This window comes from Cavia porcellus, unplaced genomic scaffold (genome assembly GCF_034190915.1).
Source record: "Cavia porcellus strain 051 isolate PalLab524CR breed Dunkin Hartley unplaced genomic scaffold, mCavPor4.1 scaffold_25, whole genome shotgun sequence".
NCBI lineage: Eukaryota > Metazoa > Chordata > Mammalia > Rodentia > Caviidae > Cavia > Cavia porcellus.
This window is the reverse complement of record NW_026947508.1, coordinates 28,355,373-28,378,017: the sequence shown is the minus strand read 5'-3', so window position 1 is coordinate 28,378,017 and position 22,645 is coordinate 28,355,373. Positions and strand designations below refer to the sequence as shown.

Below are 22,645 nucleotides of genomic sequence, written 5' to 3'. Positions count from 1 at the left end.
TTCCCCCTCCCTTCTACCTGGGGGGGGGGGCTGTGCTAGGACTGCTCATTCCAGGAGTCCCCTCTTTCCCATCTCCACACAGCAGCCAGGGTGCTCTTTCAAAGCACAAATCTGATGCCTCCAGAGTCTTTGGTGGCTCCCCACGTCCCTGCAGGTGAAATCTCATCAGCTTCAGCACGGCCCCTGTCTGTCTCTGTGACCACATCACTCCCTAGTGCGGTGACCACCCCTGCTGACCCTTCCTGCTGTCCTCCCGGCTCGGCCCAGTCACCGTCTGGGGGAGGTCCTCTGTGGACGCCTCACTTAGCAGCCACACCATCCCCACTTTTGAGAGGGGCCCGTCTCCCCCTAAACAGGCAGCCTCCGAGGGCAGAGGTCCGTCCGGGACGCGCTGTGCCCACACGCTGGCGTGGGGGAGCGGCGTGGGGACGTCGCCGGCCGTCCGTCCGTCCGTCCGCGGGGTCCCGGGGCGGCGTGGGGGAGGCGGTGTCCGAGCCGGGCGGGGCGAGGGCCTGGCGGCGGCCGTGGAAAGAGGCGGGGAGGCCCCGCCCCGCCCCGCGCCCTCCCCCGCCCGCTGTCCCGCCGACTCGCGCGCGGCGGCCGCAGAGCGACGCGGACCCCGAGCGCGGGCACGGAGCCCCTCGCCGCCGCCGGAGCCGAGCCCGGAGCCCGCGCCCGGCCACCCTCGAGCTGTCCTGCAGGTAAGGGCTGGAGTCGGGGCTCTGCGGGCGGGACCCAGGCTTCCCCTGAGACAGCACCCCGGACCCGACGGGGACTGACCACAGCCGGGCTGATGGACGGCGGGGCCGGCGCCCCCACCCGGGGGGATGGCGGCTCAGGCCCAGGGGAGCCCATCCCTGCGCCGGGCAGAAACCCAGCTGCAGCCCCCCACTCCTGCGGCCCGGGCCTCGGACAGTGCCCCGTGGAGTCCTGCCGATGTGGCTCTGGGCGGGTCACTCACCCGAGTCTCGCTCCCCACCTGTAAAGTGGGAATAACAGATCTTCCTAGCGGGGTGGTGGAGGTGATGGGGAAGTGAGGGGCCCGTGTGGCGCCCTAGCCCCACCACCATCACCACCCCCACTGTATTCGGCCTTTCTCTTTTGCCTTGATCTCCCAATTCCTGGGTTTTCTACCTCTGCCCCAAGTCGCTCCTAAACTAGGTGTCCTGGGTGCCCTACACCCCAAACTGGAGACCTAGGGTCTAAGGAATGTCCCTGCGGGAGGCTCTGCACCTCCCCCAGCTCCAGAGTGAGACTTGTGAAGGCTGAAAAGGGGGCCTGGGGTCCCAGGACCCCAAAACAGCTGCCCAGTGTGTCTGTCTTGGGTCTAGGGACACACTGGCTCCATGAGGTCCCCAGATAGCCCAGGGATCCAGGAATTGCCAGTGGGGAAGAGCAGACCCTTCTGAGTTTTGCGCATGTGTGTGTGCATGTACATGTGTATGTCTCTGTGTGAGACATTGCCATGGGAGAGAACATGCTAGTTCCAACACAGGAGTGCCATTGGCCTCCTGTAGGGTGTCCTGGCCTTCAGAAACTTTCCTCTTGCCTGCTGCCCTTATGAAAGGAAGCCTCACAGAGTTATGGTGGGCACTGGAGGCCAGAGGGCATTGGAGCAGCAATGCTGGAGGATCAAGCAGCTGGGGTCTCTCCCTGGGGACTGAACTAAGGGACTGACCCTGAGGGTAGCAGTTCGGGGAGACACAAGAGAGCCACAGTTTTTGTCAGGGCGTAGATGCCCCTGCTGGCCTCCTACTAGACTAGTGAACACTCACAGACCCTTTGACACACAGTCAACCCCAAAAAGATAATGAGAACAAACCACAGATCGCAGAGTCACGCACAAATATACTCCCTCCTGCTGAGAACCACACACAGTCACACGCTGAATTAAACATTCATAAGACACATGAGCATCTCTACTGAAACCCACGCCACCACAAATGCTCCAACAGTGATAGGTGGATGCACACGCACAAGTGAGCATGCACGCTTACACACACACACACACACACACACACACACACACACACGCACACACGCACTCCCTAAACTCCTGCAGACACATGGCAGCCCCCACGTGGCCCGCGCAGACATTCTCAGACAGGACAGCATGCACACACGCACACTCACACTCAGCATGCTCACCAGGGTCTGTCTCTCCGGTTTCAATTTGTCTGCTGCAGTGAGCATGAGTGTTTCCACTCTGCCCCACAGGAAGGGGAGAGGAAAACTGGAAGTGAATGAGTTAGTTAGTGAGAGGGAGGAGAAACAGCAAAGAAGGCTCTCAGCCTGAGCCCCAAACCCCACTGCTGCCTCTGCTCTGAGCCCAAGCCCACCAAAGGATTGGGCTGGGTTGAGCCCAGCTTCGTGTCACAACCCCAGCTCACTCCAGGCCCCCAGCAGCAGGTGTGGGCCCTCGGAGGAAGTGGCCTGAGGCACAGTGGCCTCTCAGGTAGGGTGCACTTGTGATCTCAGAGGTACCTGTCAAGTCCCTAAGAGGAGGGCATCATGCAAGTCAAAACGAAGGGCTGAGGAGTGGAACTGGGGATGGTTGGAGTTCCTAAGAGGTGACTGAAGCTTTTAAGGACAATAAGAATTTTGGGGCTAGGGATGTAGCTCAGCAGTGCAGCACCTGCCTGGAAAGTTTAGGGCCTTGGTTCAAATCCCAGTACCCCCTAAAAAGAAAGTTTGGACAGGTATGAGGGGTGGTTGTGGGAGGGCGTCCTGTGGGGAGCTGCAAGGTCTCTCAGGGACAGCGAGTAGTATGGTGCCTTTGAAGCTCACAGTGGGGAGTGGGAGGACTCACTACTCAGAGGGCAGATCCCCAAGGCCGTTGTCTAGAGATGGGCACCCAGCGACACAACTCAGGAGCCACTCTGGCTGCTCTGGGGGCTGTGGCGAAGGGGAGAACCTTAGCGGCAGGGAGACTTTGGATAGTTGAGGAGGAAGGTGAAGGTGAAGGGGGCTGAAGTGGGTGGTTGCCATGGGGATGAGAGGTGGGATGGATGGAGAATGAGGTGAGGGTAGACTAACAGCTTTGCCCTGGGTGGGTGTGGACTGTTCCCAGAAGAGGGTGCAGGGAGACGTAGGATCTGATAAGCTACAGTGAGTGGGAGTGGGGGCTGAGTGTGGCCACAAGTGTGAGGGCAGTATCCGGGAGGCCTGGGTATGTATATAAACCTGGCTGTCAGTGGAGGGTCAGAGTGTGCACACGTGTGTCCAGACACCAGGCATAGAGTCCAGGAAACAAACTCCAAACCTGCTGTGCTCTGTGGGCATTGCCAGGCAGGTGAGTGTGGACATAGACCTTGAGAGAGGGCAGCACGAGCACTGTGGAGAAGAGCTGATGCTAGGAGTCAGATAAACCTGGTACTTCCCAGCCTGTGCCTCAGTTTCCCTATCTACAAAATGGGAATGTCACTATTTGTCTCCAGGATCATTTTACCTATAAAGAGGTAAGGGATAGTCTCAAGTCCCACTTGGGGGGTAGTACCTGCGTCATCACCAGATTTCCTTTTTTTTTTTTTTTTTTTGTCTTTTTTTATCGGTACTGGGGATCGCACTCACGACTGCCTGCTTGCAAAGCAGGTGCTTATGCCCGCTGAGCTAAATCCCCAGCCCCCACATCACCAGATTTCCCATCAGTGTCCACCCACCTGTCTGGATCCTGGGAGAGGACTGGGGAAGACCTGGCCTCCATTCAAATTCTTGGAAATTTTTGAATGGAAGGGTGGCTGTCCCTATGCTGCCAGGGTGGGCAAGATTCATGGAGGGCAGAAGAGCCACATGGTTGGAAGTGAGCTCCTTACTGTGAAGAAAAAAAAGCCATATGGGAGGGTGGCAGGGGGCTGGTGCCTCATGGGGAGGCCCAGGCTGGCACGACTGGCCCATCTCATGGATGGGACGAGATCGGGAAACTCACGGGAAAGATCACCTGAGGTCACACAGCAGGTGGTGGCAGACCTGAGACCAGAGGCAAGGACACTGGACGGAGGACTCCTTCCTCCTAGAGGCTACTGTGCTTCATAGGACCATCTGGGATCTGGGGTGCAGGGAACCTCACCACTGGAGGTTTTCTAACATAACTCCTGTCTCAATCTCCTTGAAGGAGGGGTAACAGCTGGAGTTTTTGGGCTCTTGCTGTGTATCAGGTTCTATGTTTCTTGTCTCACTTAATCCTTGAAACCAGCTGCAGAGCAGGGATGGGTGGCCCAGTTAGCAGAAGGCTAAGTACAGGCAGTGATCTGATCTGTGCTGGGTGCTGCCCAGGATTCATGCCCAGGTCTGTGAGACCCCATGACTCTTGATCGACTTATCTACCGATCGTGACCACTTTTCTCCTCAGAACTTGGCTTAGTGGGAAAGAAATGGGGCCTTAATTGTTGGGCATTCACAGAGTGCCAGGCATTTACGAAGTACAAAGTGTTTTATGGAGTAGTTGGACAGCATGTGGAGTGACAGGTAGGGGAAAGCCAGGCCCAGGGAGCGTCTAAACAGTGAGGCCTAAAGCAATATTTTCTTGTATCTTGGAGCCCTTGGTGGGCTCTGGTGGGCCGTGTGAGGGATGACAGCTGCTAGGAGGAAGGGATCAGCTCAGTACCTTGGCCCCGGGTCTCAGTCCTGCCACCGGCTGCTGTGTGACCTCAGGTGATCTCTCCTCAGAGTCTCCCAATCCCATTCAGAGAATGGGCCAGTGGTGCCGGCCTGGGCCTCTCCACAGCCTGTGGGGAGGAGAAACAAGTTGTAGGGTGGAGGCCTCATTTCTTCACTCCTGAAAGATCTCAAAGGCTGGTTCCTTGGCCTCCACCCCATCCAGGGTTCACAGCCCTCCTGATGCGGAGTCCTCCCTTCTGTCTGGCCTCCTCCTCTCCCACTGTGCTGGCTGCCACACAGCTTTGCGTGGGCCTCCAGGCCACGCTCCCTGACAGGCGACCACGGCTCAGCTCGTGGCAAACATTCTTTTCATAGTTCTGGGAGCACAGCAAATCCGGCTGCTTAGCCAGGAATGCAGAACCCCCTCCTGCAGCCGCAGCAGGGCTGGGGTGGGGGCAGAACCCCTGGGATCAGGCAGCAGGGGCTGAGGGGGTACAGAGGATCCCCCAGGTACACCATGCCTCAGCAGGGGAAGTGGGGCCTGGCTTCAGCATCTTGGATCACTCGGCTGGGAACTGAACTCTGGGACTGTCCTCTGGTTGGCTGACGAACATGGATGAATGTCTTCTCAGAGTCTCTTATCTATGAAATGAGGTTTATAATAAAATACCTCTGGTGCTGCTGGGCAGTGTCATGGCAGTGATATTTATAGTAATAATAGTGAATATTTGCTGAGGGTTCCTGGATGTCCAACCAGGAACCCTCTAAGTCTGATACTGATACACAAAGCTTGTCCAACCCTCTCCAATGCTCTGTGAAGTACGAGTTGATCCCATTGTATTGATGGAAGAAGCTGAGGCACCAGATAGGTTAAGAGAACTTCATAGGATGAGAATGCATGGGCTCCAGAGTAATTCTCTTAACCCACACTTTTTTTTTCGGGTGGTACTGGAAGTCAAATCCACCCAAGCTCTTCTTAATTTTATTTTGAGATAACATCTTGCTAAATTGCCCAAGGTGGAGTTGAACTTGGCCATTCTCTAAGCTCAGCCTCCTGCCCCAGTGCTGGGATTTTGTGTATGCATCACCACATTTGCCCCTATGTTTTGTTGATGTTGTTTTATTTTGTTTTTTTTTTGAGATAGGTCTTGCTATGTAGTTCAGACTAAACTTGAGCTGACTATGTAGCGAGGCTGGTCTTAAACTGGTAGCAATCCTCCTGTCTCAGCCTCCTGAGTCCTGGGATTACAAGTGTGTGCCCCCACTCCTGGAAGGCCCCCATGAGACTTTTAGCCCAGAAGTTGCTCATAGTAATTGCTCAAAAATGGAGATGTCTCTCCTCTACACTCTGTGAGCCTAATCTGTATGAAGAGATGATTGTCTACTCATGGCCCTTGACATCAGAGTTTGGAGTCTTGAAATGGAGCAAGGGGCCTAAGGTCTGGTCAGCCTCCTGGGGAGCCCCATAGCCCTCAGAAGCTACTGGAGGACAGGGGATCCAGACAGTCCCACCCACATCTGGCCTGGGATTTAGCTGGCAGTGGCACACTGTGCAAAGGGGAGATATCGCCAGGGGAGGGACGTGAGAGGGGGATTAGGGAGGCCAAGGTGAGGTGAGAACAGAGTCCCATTGAACAGGCTGGGAGCTGCTCTGGCACAGCTGTGGGGCCCAGCCCTGGTGCACTGTGGTGGCAACTAAGGCTTTTGGGCATAGCTGTCCCTCTGTGCCCAGCCTTGCCTAGCCTGGCGCCATGTGGGTTAAAGAAGTATGGGTGGGATTGGTGGGGAAGCAAGTGCCAGAGCTCCAGGAAGCCCAAGTGTGCAGGGCATTGACTTTCTGGGGAGTGGGCAGAGCGGGGTACAGATCTTGCCTCCTACCTGTGGGGAATGGATGTGTCCCCTTTGAGCTCTGAGCTCCTCCTCAGTGAAATGGGTCAGTAGTTCCAGCCTTACTGGATTCCAGGGAGGCTTGGTGGAGTAGTCTGGAGTGTACCCAGTGCTATGACCAGTGTACACGATGTACTTCAGGACAGGCATGGAGGGAGAAGGGACGCTAGCTCTAGGCTGGGCCCAGGTCTCTGAGCCTGATCCCAAGGCATTTCCCCATCTGCCTGAGACAGGCCTTCTCACATCAAGTCAAGTCTTTTGTATGGTTGGTGTTAAGAGCCTGCGCTTTGGGGGTACTGGTGCATGCATGTCATCCCGACACTCAGGGAGCTAGGCTCAAACAAAAAGACTGCAAATTTCAGCTCAACAAACCCAGACAGTTTAGTGACTTAACAAGACCCTGTCTCAAAATAAAAACAATACATTGAAAATGGGCTGGGGATGTAAAGTGCTAAGGCCTCGGTATTGCAAAAACAAATAAAACAAAGCCCAGGCAGGGGGATCACCAAGAGTTCAAGACCAGCCTGAGCTACAGAGACACCCTGTCTCTGCCCCACCATCGCCATAAAATAAGAGATGATCCATGAAAATACCCATAAGGGTACAATGAATTTATCCATGATTTATGAGTTCATTTGTTTCTTCTTTTTTTTTTTTTTTTTTTTTTTTTTTGTCTTTTTCATTTTTATCGGTACTGGGGATTGAACTCACGACCGCCTGCTTGCAAGGCAGGTGCTTATGCCGCTGAGCTAAATCCCCAGCCCCCTAGTTCATTTGTTTCTTAATGTTGTCTTAATTCTCTCAGTCCCATGAATATGTCAGGGATTTCCCACCTCTGTACCTGACCAACACTGTCCCCTTGGTCCTGGACAGTTGTCTTTCCCCACCACTAGTCCATTAAATTTGTATTTGTCCTTCAAATCCCAGATCCAACAAAAGTCATTTCCCCTCCAGTACAAGGTGGGAGAAGGGTCTGGGCTAGAGAAGCTGTAGTCAGGGGTCAGGCTGTGGCCCAGGACAGCCAGGCTGGGGGCTCAGCAAGCAGCCTCCTGACCTGCCTTGGGGTCACGGTGTTCAGAGCTACGGGGCCAAGGCAGTGCTCAGCCAAGCTGGAGCAGAGGCCTTGGAAGCCCTGGCTCTGGCACCTGGCTGCCAGAGCGGCTAGAGAGGGCTGGATGTCAGAGTTTCCATGGGAGCGGGCAGAGGCGAGCAAGCAGCTGGAGGAGAGAGTGACGCGGCTGGAGGCCTCCCTGCCAGGTGGGCTGGCTGGGGATCCCTTCCCCATCAACCCAGGAGTGGTGTCTGAGTCTGGACTCCAGCCCCAGCCCCTCTATATGCGGCAGTATGACTTGGAGCAGGGCTTGTCCCAGAGCCTGACGTTATGCCTGGTGGAAGCAGACATCATTTTCCTATTTAGCAGCTTTTCCTGGCTCCCCATTGATCTCCAGAGAACCGCACACAGGGTGTTCTAGGCTCCTCCCACACGGCCCCGCCTTGGTTCCTGCTTGTTCTCCCCAGCCCCACTGCACTTCTGGACTTTTCCTCTACCTGTCCTTTTTCTTAAACCTCTGCTCACCCTTTAGCATTCAGTGCCTGTGTTCCTTCCTTCACGAAGTCTCACAGTGGAGGTGGGAAGGGAACAGTGTTCCAGCCCACAGGTCTCAGCCACTTGTATGACTGCCACTTGTCTGATACCCCAGTTCCTCCAGGGCAGTGCAGGGCATGGAGACATTTCTGTGTTCCAAGTTCAGCCTTGGGTCCTGCATACAATAGGTGCTTCCCTGGAAGGGATGGTCACCCTGTAATAAAGGTCACCCCCGACCAGACCTGACCTGGAGAAAAGAAAGAAGTTGGCCAGCATGCACCCTAGTATACGGAAGCTGCTTCCTCTAGGACGGGAAGAGCTAGGTGAACCGTGGGCCAGCAACCAGAAGGCAGTACTTGGTATGCACCGGTCAAAGAAGAGGAGTGGGAGAGTGTGGTGCTTCCTGCAGGAGTGGAACTGAGAAGCCTGGCTAACGTGGGCCCCGGTTCTAGCAGGGCTGCCGATCAGAAGCCAGGGAGCAGGCTGGGGTGTCTGGGGCGAGTGAGGGGGCTCCCTGCTCCTGGTGTCTTCTCACTGCTACTCTCCTCTGTCCTCAGGCCCTGCCGCTGCTGGGATCTTTCCCAGCCCTCCGACCTGAAAGGTAAGCCAACTTCGGGCAGCTTTCTGACTTCCTGGACTGGAGGAGACCTGGGCTTGATGCCTCTGAACCTCCTCCTGCCACAGCAGAGCCCCTGTCTCCAGACCCCCTGGCCCAGCTGTGCCCAGCTTGCAGGTGACCTCAGCTTCCGGAGCCTGGGTTTTAAAACCTTGGCTCAACTCGGAAGCAGCTTTTTTTTCATTTGTGAACAGTTTCACCTGGCTCCCTATTTGCTTGGCGGGGCTGGTGCAGTGGCCAGTGGGCCTCGCTCCTGCCAGGCCCTCTCCAGTCCAACCCCTCCTGCTGCTGCTTGCCCGCCGCCACCACTCAGGGAAGCCGCCGGGGCCCAGGAATCTTGGCAGGCTGGGTTGCAGCGGCCGGGTGGCGCTCCGGAAAAGGCTGCAAATGCGAACCAGAAGGCAGGGACGGCAGGCGGAGTGCACTGCTGCCTGGCCTGTGGCTAGGGGGCAGGGGAGGGGCTGGAACTGGGGCCCTCAAATCAGTCCTGGCAGAAGCAAATGGTGGCACCAGCTGGGCCCGAGGGTCCACAGTTGCCTGGGCCCTGTCCCTGTTGGCCTTTTCTGGCTCCTCTGCTGCTGTTACTGCTTGGATGCTTTTCCTCTCCCGGGGATGTCGGGGTGTTTAGCAGAAGTGGCAGAACCCAGGGGGCCTGGAAAGTAAAGGCTGTCACCTGAGGGAGAAAGAAGCTCGCAGAAGCCACCCTGTTAGTTGGGCCAAGGTGGGAGTCAGGATGGTCAGAGATGACCTGCAGGGAGAGAGGCTGGCACAGGCCCCAAGGGAGGGAGGTAGAGAAAGCTGCTCGGAGGAGGAGGTGCTTGGGTGGGTTTTAAATGAGGACCAGAGTGGTGGGAGGAGGAGGAGGGTGAAAAGAGCCATCCAGGCTGAGAGGGCTGTGCAGGTAAAGGAGAGGTCTGGGGTACCCATCCTGGGGTCCTGGGGTGGAGCCCAGGCATGGTGGGCTTCCCTCACTCCCTAAGCCTGGGCGAGTGCATGGCTGTTGTTCAGTCTAAAGCTACCCCAGCCCACAGACCTGTATTCTTCCCTGCAGCCCATGTCTGTCTCCTGAGTTCCACACCCACAGGCTCACTGCTGCTGAGATGTCCCTGCTGTCCAGACATTTGCTGTGCTCTTGGCCTGGACTTTCCTGCCATCACCTGTCCCTCAGGGCCTAGCAAATTCTGACTTGTCCTTCTGGCCTCCTTCTAAATCTGCTTCCAAAATTAAGGTTCTAGGACAGGGATTTAGCCCAGTGGTTCAAGCGCTTGCCTGGTAAGTGTGAGGTTGTGAGTTCGATCCCTGGTACAAAAAAAAAAAAAAAAAAATTAAGGTCACATGTGGTCTGGGCACCTTGCTTGCTAGGGTGACGGATGGATGCTTGGTTTTGAATGGAACTGAAGCTGGGTTTTGATAGGACAGACAAGATGGACAGGGGCACGCCTCATCCTGTTTCTACCTGGGAGATGAGGGGCCCTCAGGCAGCCTGCCAGATTCCAGGCAGCTCTTTGGCTTTGGAGTAGCCTCACTGTACATATAAACTTGGGGGTCTGAGAGTCTTTTAGTGGCTCAGCATGGAGACCCAGGTCGATGCTAGACTCTGTGGGCTGCTCAGGTATCATCTAGAGAGGGCAAACACAGGCCCAAGGTGAGCAGGAGGTGTGGATCCGCAGGACTGGCCTTTCACTGGTCCTGCCAGTGACTGATGCCTGTGGAACTCAGGGATCTAGGCACAAGGACAAGGGAGGGGACAGAGAAAGCCAGTCCCAGATGGAGGTGGTGTGCAGATAGGTTGGAGGATAGAGACAGAGACACCTGAGGCACCTTCACAGGCAGGTGAAGAGTGGCTCAGGGACAGGGACACTGAGAAAGGGACACAAGGCAGCACAGTACCACCCTTGTGGCCCTGAATCCACAGACTGGTCCTTGGTGTTCTGCTCTTGGCTGTTAGGCCCACATGTGTTCTGTAAGACTCCCTGTCAGCCTCCCCGATTTCTAACTGGTCCACAATTGAGAGTCTAAAGTGTGTGCCTCCTCCTGGAAGCCACAGGGATTGCAGAATAACACGGTGTGTATCCTGTCAGTCCTGGGGAGCTGCTGGAGAACCCATGGCAGTGGAGCCACGGGCAGAGTTGCCAGAGCTTTGCCAAAGAGTGGTCCACAGACCATGTCAGCGTCACCCAGAGCTTGTGAGAGACGCATGTGTTGGCCCGTCCCCTGCCCAAGTTAAATGGGGCCGAGAAAGTGTAACTGTCTCAGTAGCGTGAGAAGCTAGTGGGAGGCTGTGTGGGCTCTATTGAGGACAACAGAGAAAAGCAGGGCCCACGGGCTCAGAGAGATTTTTTTACGACTGTCTAGGTAAGAGTTTGGCTGTTTCACAAACCTTTCCTGAGCGGCTGGGATGTGCCAGGCACTGGGCTGCATTTGGGGGGAGTACAAGGTTTCTCCTAGGCCACAGGGGAAGGAACAGAGGTACTAGAAATGGAGGAGACAGAGTGCATAGAATTAGAACAGGGTGAGGGCTGGGGATTTAGCTCAGCGGCATAAGCGCCTGCCTTGCAAGCAGGCAGTCGTGAGTTCGATCCCCGGTACCGATAAAAAGGAAAAAGACAAAAAAAAAAAAAAAAAAAAAGAATTAGAACAGGGTGGCCAAGGATACAGCTCAGTGACACAGGAGCCCGCCTGGCAGCGTGAGGTCATGGGTTTGATCCCTGGTACAAAACAACAACAAAAATAATTAGAGTGAGGGTTTGGAGGGAAAGGAGCATGTCCTGCATGTCCACACACAAGAGCGCCCGGAAGGGCAACGAGTAGGGGCTGAGCTGGCTGAAAGGGAGGGCGTGGAGAGACTCTAAGTCCGAGGGAAGGAAGAGCGGGAAGTGATGCTCACAGTTTCGCCTGGGTACCAGGGGGTGGGACAGTAAGTAATGAGTGAGAAGGAAATGGCAGCAGATGTGGGGAGGCATCTGGCCAGGCAAGGATGCTTGGCTGACACTGGACTCAGAGTCTAGGGCTGAGTGGGGGAGTTGGGCCGGGATGTGAGGGTCCCTGGGGATGGGTGGCACTGCCGCAGGAGCTGGGGAGTGCTGGGCCCTGGCTTTGGCTCTGGCTAGAAAGGATCCAGCAGGAGAAACACCCAGAGAGAAGAGAGGAGCTCCTCAGGTGGGGAGGCCTCCCCCAGGGAACTTTCTAGGAGGCAGGAGAGCAGGTCACAAGGCAGTGCCATGGGGGTGCCAGGCGGGTGAGGCACCGTGGGGAGCAAGGGGTTTGGACAGTTCCTTCCAGAAGCCTGGCCAGGGAGGCTGGGAGACAAGGTGATGGGGAGGACCAGGCCTGTGTGCACAGTTGGTGGAGAGGCAGGAAGCAGGCAGGGCCCTGAGGAGAAACAGGAAAAGCCTGGCAGAGATGGGTGAGCGGGGAGCCGGTGGAACCTTGGGGAAGCCTGGCCTCCCAGCAGATGTCATGCCTCAAGGTGGGGAGGCCAGTCCCAAGTGGGCTCTGTGGCTCCTGGTCCATTTTGTCTCAGAACTGGTCAAAGAAAAGCATGAAAATTAAGCACGGTGGTGCATACCTGTAACCCAGCACTTCAGAGGCTGAGGCAGAAAAATGTCAAGTTTGAGGCCAGCTTGGGCTACATAGCAAGACCTGTCTTAAGAAAACAACAAGCACAACAAAAGCAAAAACCAGAAAATTGACGTTACAGATTCATTTCAGTAGGTCTGGTCTTTGGCAGGCAGTCACCTGTCTTTGAAGGGCTGGAGGAGGTGCTGCGTGCAACAGGAGGCTGAGGAGGACTCCTGGCCGTCAGGAGCAGGACAGGGCAGCACATCTGCAAGGGCTGACGGCACAGGCCAAGTGATACTTTTGCAGATGAGGGCACTGAGATCCAGAGCAGTTAGGTGGTCAGATGCCCAGTGTCCCCAGCTGGTAAGGAGCTGTGCCGGAGTCCAGGGGCTGCCTGGACCTAGGAAGGCGTTAGCAGCCCCAGTGCCAGCCTCCTTCTAGCCAGAGCCTGAACAAGAGCTGCTGCTCAGCTGGTGAGGTGCCAAGGCCGGGCAGAGAGTGGAGGCAGGCCTGGAGACCAGGGAGAGAGCAGAGGACAAGGTGGGGGAGCGGGGAGCCAGGCGGCAGGGGAGCCGCGGGCAGTGGATCCCGCAGAAATGTCTCCACAACAGGAAGCGTCTCATAACATACCTGTGGTTTGGCCGGCCAGGCTCGCAGAGCCTCCCCACCGCTCTCGGCACTGCACTGCTGGCTGGCTGGCTGGCTGGGTGGGGGCAGGATGCTTCGAGGGACGGTTCCACCTACCTTCCCCAAGGGGGTACACTGTCAGCCTCACCCCTGCATGGTCCCCTGGGTACCGGGTGACACTTTCCCCGCCATACCCCCTCCTTTTGTCTGGACCTCCATGGCGCATCTGGGAAATGGGATCGGGAATGGACAGTTGTTTCAGTCCCAAAGGGTCACCTGGGTCTCTCCTGCTGGGACAGGACCCTTTGAGAGAGGGGCTGCTGGGAAGAGTCACTGTCAGCACTGCCTGACCACTTCCTGCTGGCCACTTCCAGGGGAGGGGCTTCTTTCTGCTTTTCTGCTGTACCCCACTTACCCTCTTGGTCTGAAAGACCTTGGAGCACCCACTTCCAGCCATTCTGGGAGGAGGGCAGGCTGCCTCAAAACGCTGACTTGGACGAAAGGCTGTTTTATGGGGATTTGTTGAAAAGGGGGGAAATCCCCGTTAAGGACTTGCAGCTGTCCAAACAGCGTGTCTACCCCGCCGTCGCCACAGCTCAATCCCCTGAATCAGCGTCTCCTGAATGTGTCCCCCAGCCCCCCACCCCGGGCAGGCTCTGTGCCCTTCCCAGCCTGCCTCCTTCCTGTCCACACTCCCCCAGGTCGCCAGAGAGTAAGGTGACTTGCCCAAGGTCACACAGCTAGTCACTGGCAGAGCCGGCCTGAGCCTCAGGATCCTTCCTGACCCCTTGCTTGGAATCCCACGGGAGGAAAACCAGGAAGGAGCCATCTCAGTTCCTTCCTAGCCGTGGGAGCCCCTCGGGCCTGTGAGGTGTGTCTGCAGAGTCTGAGGAAGGGAACCACTGAATTATCAGTGGCGGTTTTTCTTTTGGTGCTAGGGTTTGAACCCAGGACTGCTCTACCACTGAGCTACATCCCCATCTCTTTTAAGTTTTTATTTACATCTGTACGTATCTCTGTGCGTATGGATGTGCGCGTGTATACGCGGTGCTGGACATTGAATCCAGGGCCTTTGCACTTGGCTACATTCCCAGACCTTTCCATGTTCTGTCTTGAGACTGGGTATCACCAAATTGTCCAGGCTGGGTTTGATTTGCGACCCTCCTCGCCTCAGCCCTCCAGAGTGCTGGTGTGTGCCGCTGTGTGTGGCTTCATTCTGAGACAAGGTCTTGCTGCATAGTCCAGATTGGCCCCAAGCTTTGGAGCCTGCTGCTTCAGCCTCCCAAGTGCTGGGAGTAGGGGCGGTGCCTGGTTAGGGCCTCAACTCCGCCCCGCCAGGTTGGCTGAAAGGGAGGGCACCCACACAGTGTGCAGAGACTCTTTGATTCCTAGGGAAGGCAGGGCTGGAAGTGACGCTCGCTCACTGTTTTGCCCGGGTATCTGGGGGTGGGACAGTAAGTAGTGAGTGAGAAGGAAATGGTGGGGAGGCATCTCAGGAAAGCCAGGTAAGGATGCTCAGCAGATGTTGATCTTGAGAGTCAAGGGCCGAGCCGGGGGCAGCTGGGCAGGGATGTGAGAGACCTTGTGGATGGGTGGGTGGATCTGATGGTGAACTGAGTTCATAGCCATTTCAGAGCATCGGTGCCTGCCAGGCCCTTTGCTGGGCACACGGCGGGACAGTGTGGGAGCCAGGAGAGCAGAGAGCCACGACAGCAGGCACGGGCTCCACGCTGTGGGCATCTGTGGTGCACAGTGCCAAGTGAGCGCTCCAGGTGGAAGAAGTCAGGGAGCTGGCATGCGTGGGGCTGCAGTGACAGGGAGGCAGGTGAGCATGGGGCTCGGTGGCTGGGGCAGGTGGGGTGCCGAGTTGGACGCTACTTCCTTCTGCAGCCCCAGAACAGCTTGGCACCCTGCTCCATTCCCCTCTCAGCCCCATGCTCAGCCGCAGGTGCTGACTGCTCTGTCTAGGTGCCCAGCAGCCTCCCTCCAGCTCCGAGGACAGCCGCTCCTTCCAGCCTCCCTGCTGCTCCCTGGCTTCCTCTCTGCTGTTGTCCTTCCTCATCCTCTGTCCATTCCTGGCTAATGCGCACATCACCATGCTTCCCTGAACCTCAGTCTCCTGATCTGTAGAATGGGGGCACATAATAGCATCTTTCCCCAGACAATGGAATTAAATATTTCCACTGAAAAACTTTTCAGTGACACCTGACACCTGCCTGCTTAGCTGTGGTCATTTGTTCTCTTCCTTGTGCAAATACCTGCTCAGCCCCTGTGATCTCTTGGGTACACACATATATGTACACATACAGTGTACCAGGTTCTGGGAGCCACAGGGGATGGGTTATAGGACATTTCCTGGAGGACCTCGTTACCAAGGAGGGGTGAAATGTAGGCACCTTGGTAGGGGGCCCTGTTCCTGGTTGGCTTGACACCCTGGCATTCTGTGCATCTGACCACTCTTTCATCTGAACCCCATTACCCCTCCGCCCCCAGGGCAGGGAGTGGATTGGGCCTCCGCAGAGCCAGGCTGCCCTGGGTTCGCTTGTGGTGGTGTCCTGACCTTGGCCCTGGTCTCCCTAAACCGGAAGCGGCTCTCACTCTGCCTCCTGCCTCACTCTGTGGGTGGGAGTGCAGGACATTGTGGTGCTGCAAAAGGGAGAGCTCAGCTGGCCCAGAAAGCGGGAGCATGCAGGCTTCGGTTGGGCTCAGGACTCAGGTGCCTGGGTCGTCCCCCACTGGCATCTCCATTCCCGCCTCCATGGTTAATTTAGTCTCCTACTCATCCTTTAAAGCCCACACATGTGAAGTCTGGCAGTTCTCACTACTCAACGCTTAGCCTGTCCCCAGCATAGCAGTTAGCTGAGCAAGGCCTGGTGAGGAAGAGGCCCAGATTCTGAGGCTTCCTCTTGCCATGGAGAGCTTGGGTGATCACAGTGGCCCAAAACAAGGGCCAGGGGTTTAGCTCAGTGGTGTAAGCATCTGTCTGGCAAACGTGAGGTTCTGAGTTCAATCCCCAGTACCAAAAGAAAACAAAAACCCCATAATGGCCCAAAGCAAAGCCCAGTCAAAACATAAGATGAACTGTACCCATACAGTGGACTTTTTCCTTTTTTTTTTTCTTCTCTTCCTTCTCCTCCTGCTGCTTCATTTTTTTCTTTAAGAGACAAGGCCTCACTCTAGTGCCAGCGCCTCCAAAGTGTGAGACATTGGGTATGCACCACCATGCCTGCGAGACCTGTTATTTTTTATTTTTATTTTGGTACTGGGGATCGAACTTACAACCTTGTGCTTGCCAGGCAGGCACTGTGCTGCTGAGCTATATCCCTAGCCCCTAGACCTGTTATTTTTTAAAAGTGAGTTAACAACCTACTTCTTAGGGCCGTTGTGACAAGTAGGGCATCTGCAGCCATCATTCAAATGAGGGGCTATTTATATTTTCCCATCCAAAGAAACCCCCTGCTGTCTCAGCTCTTCATCTGGGGACAGCTGCAGCCATCCCTGGCAGGGAAGAACATGGGAAATAAGGACCACCTTGGTAGGGGCTGGGCTCCCAGCTCAGGGTCACAGAGCTCTACATGTAGAATGAAGACAGGCTCTGGGGAAGGTCTGGGGATCTGCCACTTCAGTGACCGGTTCAAATCCCAGCTCTACCCCCTAGCTGCTCGGTAGCTCTGAGAGTCACACTGGGCCTTTCCCCAGGCCTCAGTGTGACAGCAACACCTGCTGTGTTCAGGCCCTGTATGGCTGGGCCCTGACTCAGGACTTCAGGCCTTAGCTCACGCTCATCTGCCCAAGGAGCCCAGGAAGCCCACACAAGGATTAAACCATTCTACAAATGTAGAAATGGGAGCCAAGGGCTGGCACTGTCTCCTAAGGGTAAAATACTTGCCTAACATGTGAGGCCCTTGGTTCACTCCCCAGCATAGCAAAGAAAAGAAATGGAAGCTCAGACTATAAGGATCCCTCCCAGGACATATGCCTCACCTCTGGGTTACAGGGTGCGGGCAGGGGACGAGATAGGGCAGTAGGTTGTGGGGTTGGTGACAAAGGCCCAGAGCAGATTAGAAGACCCTACTTTGCTAGGCATGGTGGTGCACACCTATAATCCTAGGGAGTCTGTGGCAGGAGGATCACAAGTTCAAGTCCCATCTGGGTAACTGAGAAAAACCTATCTCAGAATTTAAAAAAAAAGAAAAAAAGGAGAGGTTTAGGGACGCAGCTCAGTGCTAAAACACCCCTAAGTCCAATCCCTGAGTATTACAAGGGAAAAAAAAAAAAAAAAAAAAAAAAAAAACTTTGGCTATTGAGCTCAGCAGCACGGCCTTATCCTGAAGCAGTGAGGAGCTGGAAAGTGCCTCAGTATGACACGCAGTCATGTGGACCTAAGAAGTCCCATGTGTTTCCTAAGGACTTAGATTGGCTTTATCACCTAGAAGAGTGGAGATGACGGTAGCTTGTGCAAGTGTTTCAAGGATTGAGTTCAGATCTCTGAAGAGCTCACTCCAGAGCCTGGCAAATGGTAGCAGGGCTTATCATCAAAGGTGTTAGCAGGGGGCATGGTGGGACCAGACTGGTGCTCTGGAAGGCACATCAGGCTGCATAGTGGCTTGTCTGGGGGAGCTGTGGTCGTGGGAGTCCAGTGAGCCTGCAGGAATGGCAGAGATGGAGAGCCAGCACAGGCTTGGAAGAGGCTTGGGAGGTTGCCTTTGTGGACTTTGGAAGTTGCTTACGAGTAATATCTAAAGTCCCATCTTTGTGGGAGCCCCTGGAGCTGGACTGCACAGCCACCCAGGGGCGGCTCGATGATGACCTTGTGCTTTCTTCCTGCAGCACACCAGGAACGCCATGCAGGAGGCTCTGACGCCTCTGCCTACACTGCTGCTGCTCCTGCTGCTGCTGCTGGGGTGTGGGCCACGGGTGTCCTCCGGTGGTGGGGCTGGGGGGGCAGCAGGCTACGCCCCAGTGAAGTACGTGCAGCCTATGCAGAAAGGACCCGTGGGACCACCGTTCCGCGAGGGCAAGGGCCAGTACCTAGGTGAGACATCCCTGCCCATGTCTCAGACAGCTCCCAACCGCTAAACGCTCTGATGCCATCGGACCCTCACAAGCACTCACTACAGCCCCAGTCCCCACTGGAGTCCCCTCTGCTCTTCCTGAGGCTGTCTGTGGCCTCTCTGGCTCGGGTAAGCCCAGAGACCAGCTGTGGTTGGAGGACACAGGTAGTCTTCAGGTTGGGGTGGGTAGGAAGGTTATGGAGGAGCTGGGGTGGGGCTTCTGCTCCAGCTGGCTTTAAGGCAGGCTGCTGGTGCCACCTAGTGTCATTCAGGGATGAAATCACTTGAAGTTCGTGGTGAAGGCTCAGTCTGTCTCAGTAGGTTGGGTGCGAGAAGCCCTGCGTGACAATAGCTTGCAGCTCCCAAGATGGCCACTGGACAGCCCCTGTGGGAGCGGAGGGTGTGTAGAGAGGGGAGCCAGGTGTGGCCTTAAGGAGTAGACAGGGCCTTGCTCCGTCCCAGTGTAATGCATACGAGTAGATGGGGTCACCTCTGACTGCCCTTCTCTCTCTTTCTCTCTCTCAGAAATGCCTCTACCTCTGCTGCCAATGGACCTCAAAGGAGAACCAGGTCCCCCTGGGAAGCCCGGGCCTCGAGGCCCCCCTGGCCCTCCTGGTTTCCCAGGAAAACCAGGCACCGGAAAACCAGGGCTCCATGGACAGCCTGGGCCTGCTGGCCCCCCTGGTTTCTCGCGCATGGGCAAGGCTGGTCCCCCTGGGCTCCCTGGCAAGGCTGGGCCACCAGGGCAGCCAGGGCTTCGAGGAGAGCCAGGGATACGAGGAGATCAGGGCCTCCGAGGACCCCCAGGACCCCCTGGCCTCCCTGGCCCCTCAGGCATTACTGTTCCTGGAAAACCAGGTCCCCAGGGGGTACCAGGCCCCCCGGGATTCCGTGGAGAACCAGGGCCCCAAGGGGAACCTGGACCCCCAGGAGATCGAGGTGTCAAGGGAGATAATGGAGTGGGCCAGCCAGGGCTGCCAGGAGCTCCTGGGCAGAGTGGTGCCCCTGGGGCCCCTGGCCTCCCAGGCCCACCTGGTGTGGGCAAACCAGGCTTGGATGGGCAACCGGGGGCCCCTGGAGACAAAGGGGACTCTGGGCCTCCTGGAGTTCCAGGCTTGAGGGGGGAACCAGGAGCTGTGGGTCCAAAAGGTCCCCCTGGGGTAGATGGTGTAGGTGTGCCAGGAGCAGCGGGGGTGCCAGGACCTCAAGGTCCAGTAGGGGCCAAAGGGGAGCCAGGGACCCGGGGGCCCCCTGGCCTGATAGGCCCTACTGGTTATGGTATGCCAGGACTGCCAGGCCCCAAGGGGGACAGGGGCCCAGCAGGGGTCCCAGGGCTCTTGGGGGACAGGGGTGAGCCAGGGGAGGATGGGGAACCAGGAGAGCAGGGCCCACAGGGTCTGGGGGGCCCCCCTGGACCTCCTGGGTCTGCAGGGCTCCCTGGTAGACGTGGGCCTCCTGGAGCAAAGGGAGAGGCAGGTCCTGAAGGGCCCCCAGGAGTACCTGGCATTCGGGGTGACCAAGGGCCCAGTGGCCTGGCTGGGAAACCTGGGCTTCCAGGTGAGAGGGGACTTCCTGGCACCCATGGACCCCCTGGGCCAGCTGGGCCCAAGGGTGAGCCAGGTTTCACAGGTCGCCCTGGGGGACCAGGAGCAGCAGGAGCTCTTGGTCAGAAGGGTGAGTTGGGGCTCCCTGGGCAGCCTGGCCTGCGGGGCCCTTCAGGAATCCCAGGACTTCAGGGTCCAGCTGGCCCTATAGGGCCCCAGGGTCTTCCAGGCTTGAAAGGTGAACCAGGCTTGCCAGGGCCCCCTGGAGAAGGGAAAATGGGGGAACCTGGTTCTACTGGGCCCACAGGGCCCCCTGGTGTCCCTGGCTCCCCAGGGCTCACAGGCCCCCCTGGGCCTCCTGGGCCTCCGGGCCCCCCTGGTGCCCCAGGGGCCTTTGATGAGACTGGCATCGCAGGCTTGCATCTGCCCAATGGTGGTGTAGAGGGCGCCGTGCTGGGCAAGGGGGGCAAGCCACAGTTTGGGCTGGGCGAGCTGTCAACCCATGCCACGCCGGCCTTTACTGCGGTGCTCACTTCACCCTTCCCTGCCTCAGGCATGCCTGTCAGGTTTGACCGGACTCTTTACAATGGCCACAGTGGCTACAACCCAGCCACCGGCATCTTCACTTGCCCTGTAGGTGGTGTGTACTATTTTGCATACCACGTGCATGTCAAGGGCACCAATGTGTGGGTGGCCCTGTACAAGAACAACGTGCCAGCCACCTACACCTACGACGAATACAAGAAGGGCTACCTGGACCAGGCATCTGGAGGAGCCGTGCTCCAGTTGCGGCCCAACGACCAGGTCTGGGTGCAGATGCCCTCGGACCAGGCCAACGGACTCTACTCCACCGAGTACATCCACTCCTCCTTTTCAGGATTCTTGCTCTGCCCAACATAACCCCTGGGCAGCCCTGCTGCCCTGGCCTCCTCCTCTGTAGTGGTAGAGCGACCTTTTCAGTTACAAAGACCTCCATTTAAAGAAAAAGACCAAAGGCTGAACAGAGGTGGCGGTGGCCTTGCCCCTACATGTGGTTGAGATTTTCTGGAGGGGCTGGCCTGAGTTCCTGTCACCTCCATGTCTGAGCAGTGTCGAGGCTGTACTGTGTGCCTGCCCTGCAGGACCCTAGGATATTCAGCCCAACCCCCATGAGTCCTGGACGCCGGTGGTCCTTGACAGGCAGGGGGGGCTGGGCTCCCTCATCCCTTTGCCTGGTGGCCCCTGGAGAGCACCTGCTCTAGGAGTTGGGTTCTTCCAGTTCCCTGGGGACATCCTGCATGTGATAGTGGGTCATCTTCAGGGGAAAGGGAGAAAAGGGTGACCTTGCAAGTGGATAGTGTGGATACTTTGCCAGGAACTCAACCCCAGGATGATGCTGTTGCACGAGTCTGTCCATGGCAGGGACAATTGTAGGGCCTCTGCAGGTTTCTGGGAGGGTGGAAACCTTTTCTGCTTCAGCAACAGTCATGAGGAAAGGTGATCCTCCGAGGGGAGGACAGATGGCTGCTCCTCCTCCTCCCCACTTTGTTTAGCATGAGGACAACGCACAGGCCCCTGGGGACTGCTGTGGGCTGCGATGTGTCTGGAAGTGTGCCCACGGTGTGGACTAAGGGCAGCAAGCATGCATACTCCTGTCTCCCCTTTCACCTGCCGGGGTCCAGCCTCAAGCCAGATTGTAAGAGGGTCCTTGCTGTCCCCAACCCAAGTGTCTCAAAGGCAAGGCACCTCTCAGCTGGCCATGAACAAGACACACAAGCTTGAGGATGAAGCTCCCATTTGCTTTCCTTAATAAGAATCACGTGTGGATATATGTCCCTCCTAGAGGGGTTAATCTGTGGGGGAGTCCTCTGCTTGCACCTCTGGTTCCAATTTCCTGTTCTAAGCAGGATTAAGGCCTGGGAGGCCAAGGCTCTCAGAGGAAGGGTGCTGTGTTTGCCATTCTCCCATTAGGGCGCCTCTGCAGGAAGCAGCCGCCCCTCCCCCACTTCAGTGCAAGGTCCCCCCACATTGGTACCGAGGACAGTGATGGTGGATGGTGACCCGAGGAAACATGGTCACCTACCTTTGAGGTTTCACTCACTCCTCACCAAGCTAACACTTCCCTGTATCAAAGGTGAGCTCTGCTCTGACTCTGGCCAGTTCGACTTTCGAAAGGGGAGGATGACTGGTGACCTCTGACTGGCCATGCTGTGGTCCCCCCAGCTCCCTGACAGCCAGCTGTCCTTCCCGCCCTCAGCTGCTCCAAAGTGGGCTACTTTAGCTTTCAAAGGGAAGAATGCAAAGCCGAATCTGCCCAAGTGAGACTCAGAAGAGGTTTTGGCTGGGGTTCATGGTGGACTTCTCCCTTCCCAATGCCAAGAGAAAACAAGGAGTCTCAGCAGGCCTGGTGGGGTTCTTTCTCTGCTCAATCTCCTTCCCTGGGTCAAGCCACTATAATCTGACTCCCTAAGGATGGGTGGTGATCCCCACAAATTAGCTTCCAGTGGGAGACCATGGAACGAAAGAGGTCCCAAAGGAAGCCCAAAAGCAGTTTCAGAGCTGAGTGTTTGCCAGGTTTCACCCCTGAAGTCCTTAGGGGGTGGCTGATGTTTCTGAAGTGTTCATGGAATCTGAGGTGCAGGTATTGTTACCTGACTTGCTTTGATAAACAGTGTCAGGTTTTACCTATGAAACATGCATTACTTTGTACATTTTTGTATTCTAATTCTTAATTTTTTTTTAAGATGAAGGTTTAAATGTTTCTTACTAGTAATTTCATTTCTAACCTGGTGTAAGAAGTTTAGTTCTCTATTTACATGTGCCCTGTGTCACAGATTTGGGAAAAATGCCCTGGGGGACCAAAAAAAGGGGGGGGTTCATTTTGAAAAGAAAAACACTATTGACACACTTCAATAAAACCTGTCCTGTAAACCGCTGTGCTGAAATTGGCTTGGTGCAGCAGCGTCTCACAAGGCACTCGGCCTTCTCTGGGGTCCTATACATCACAAGGGCTGTACCAGGCAGATGTGCGAGGTACTCGGAGAAATTGGAGGGGGGCAGGGCAGTGGCTGGAGCTGGGGGAGATGGATGGAACTTCACTGGAACATTCCTGCAAGCTCTCCGGGGTAGTGGAGCATGACAATTGGCTCAGGACGGCCAGGGCCAAGTTTCAACATCTGATACAAATTATGAATGA

General features: G+C 56.4%; 1 protein-coding gene across 1 annotated transcript; it reads left to right on the top strand.

Annotated features, from left to right (window-relative positions):
* Positions 1-549: 549 nt before the first annotated feature.
* Col8a2 (collagen type VIII alpha 2 chain) lies at positions 550-22,380 on the top strand. The gene is made up of 4 exons (XM_063236075.1): positions 550-701; positions 8,626-8,669; positions 17,703-17,907; positions 18,452-22,380. The coding sequence occupies exons 3-4, from the start codon at positions 17,718-17,720 to the stop codon at positions 20,368-20,370; spliced, it is 2,109 nt and encodes a 702-aa protein (XP_063092145.1). The 5' UTR covers positions 550-701; positions 8,626-8,669; positions 17,703-17,717; the 3' UTR covers positions 20,371-22,380.
* The last annotated feature ends 265 nt before the right edge of the window (positions 22,381-22,645 follow it).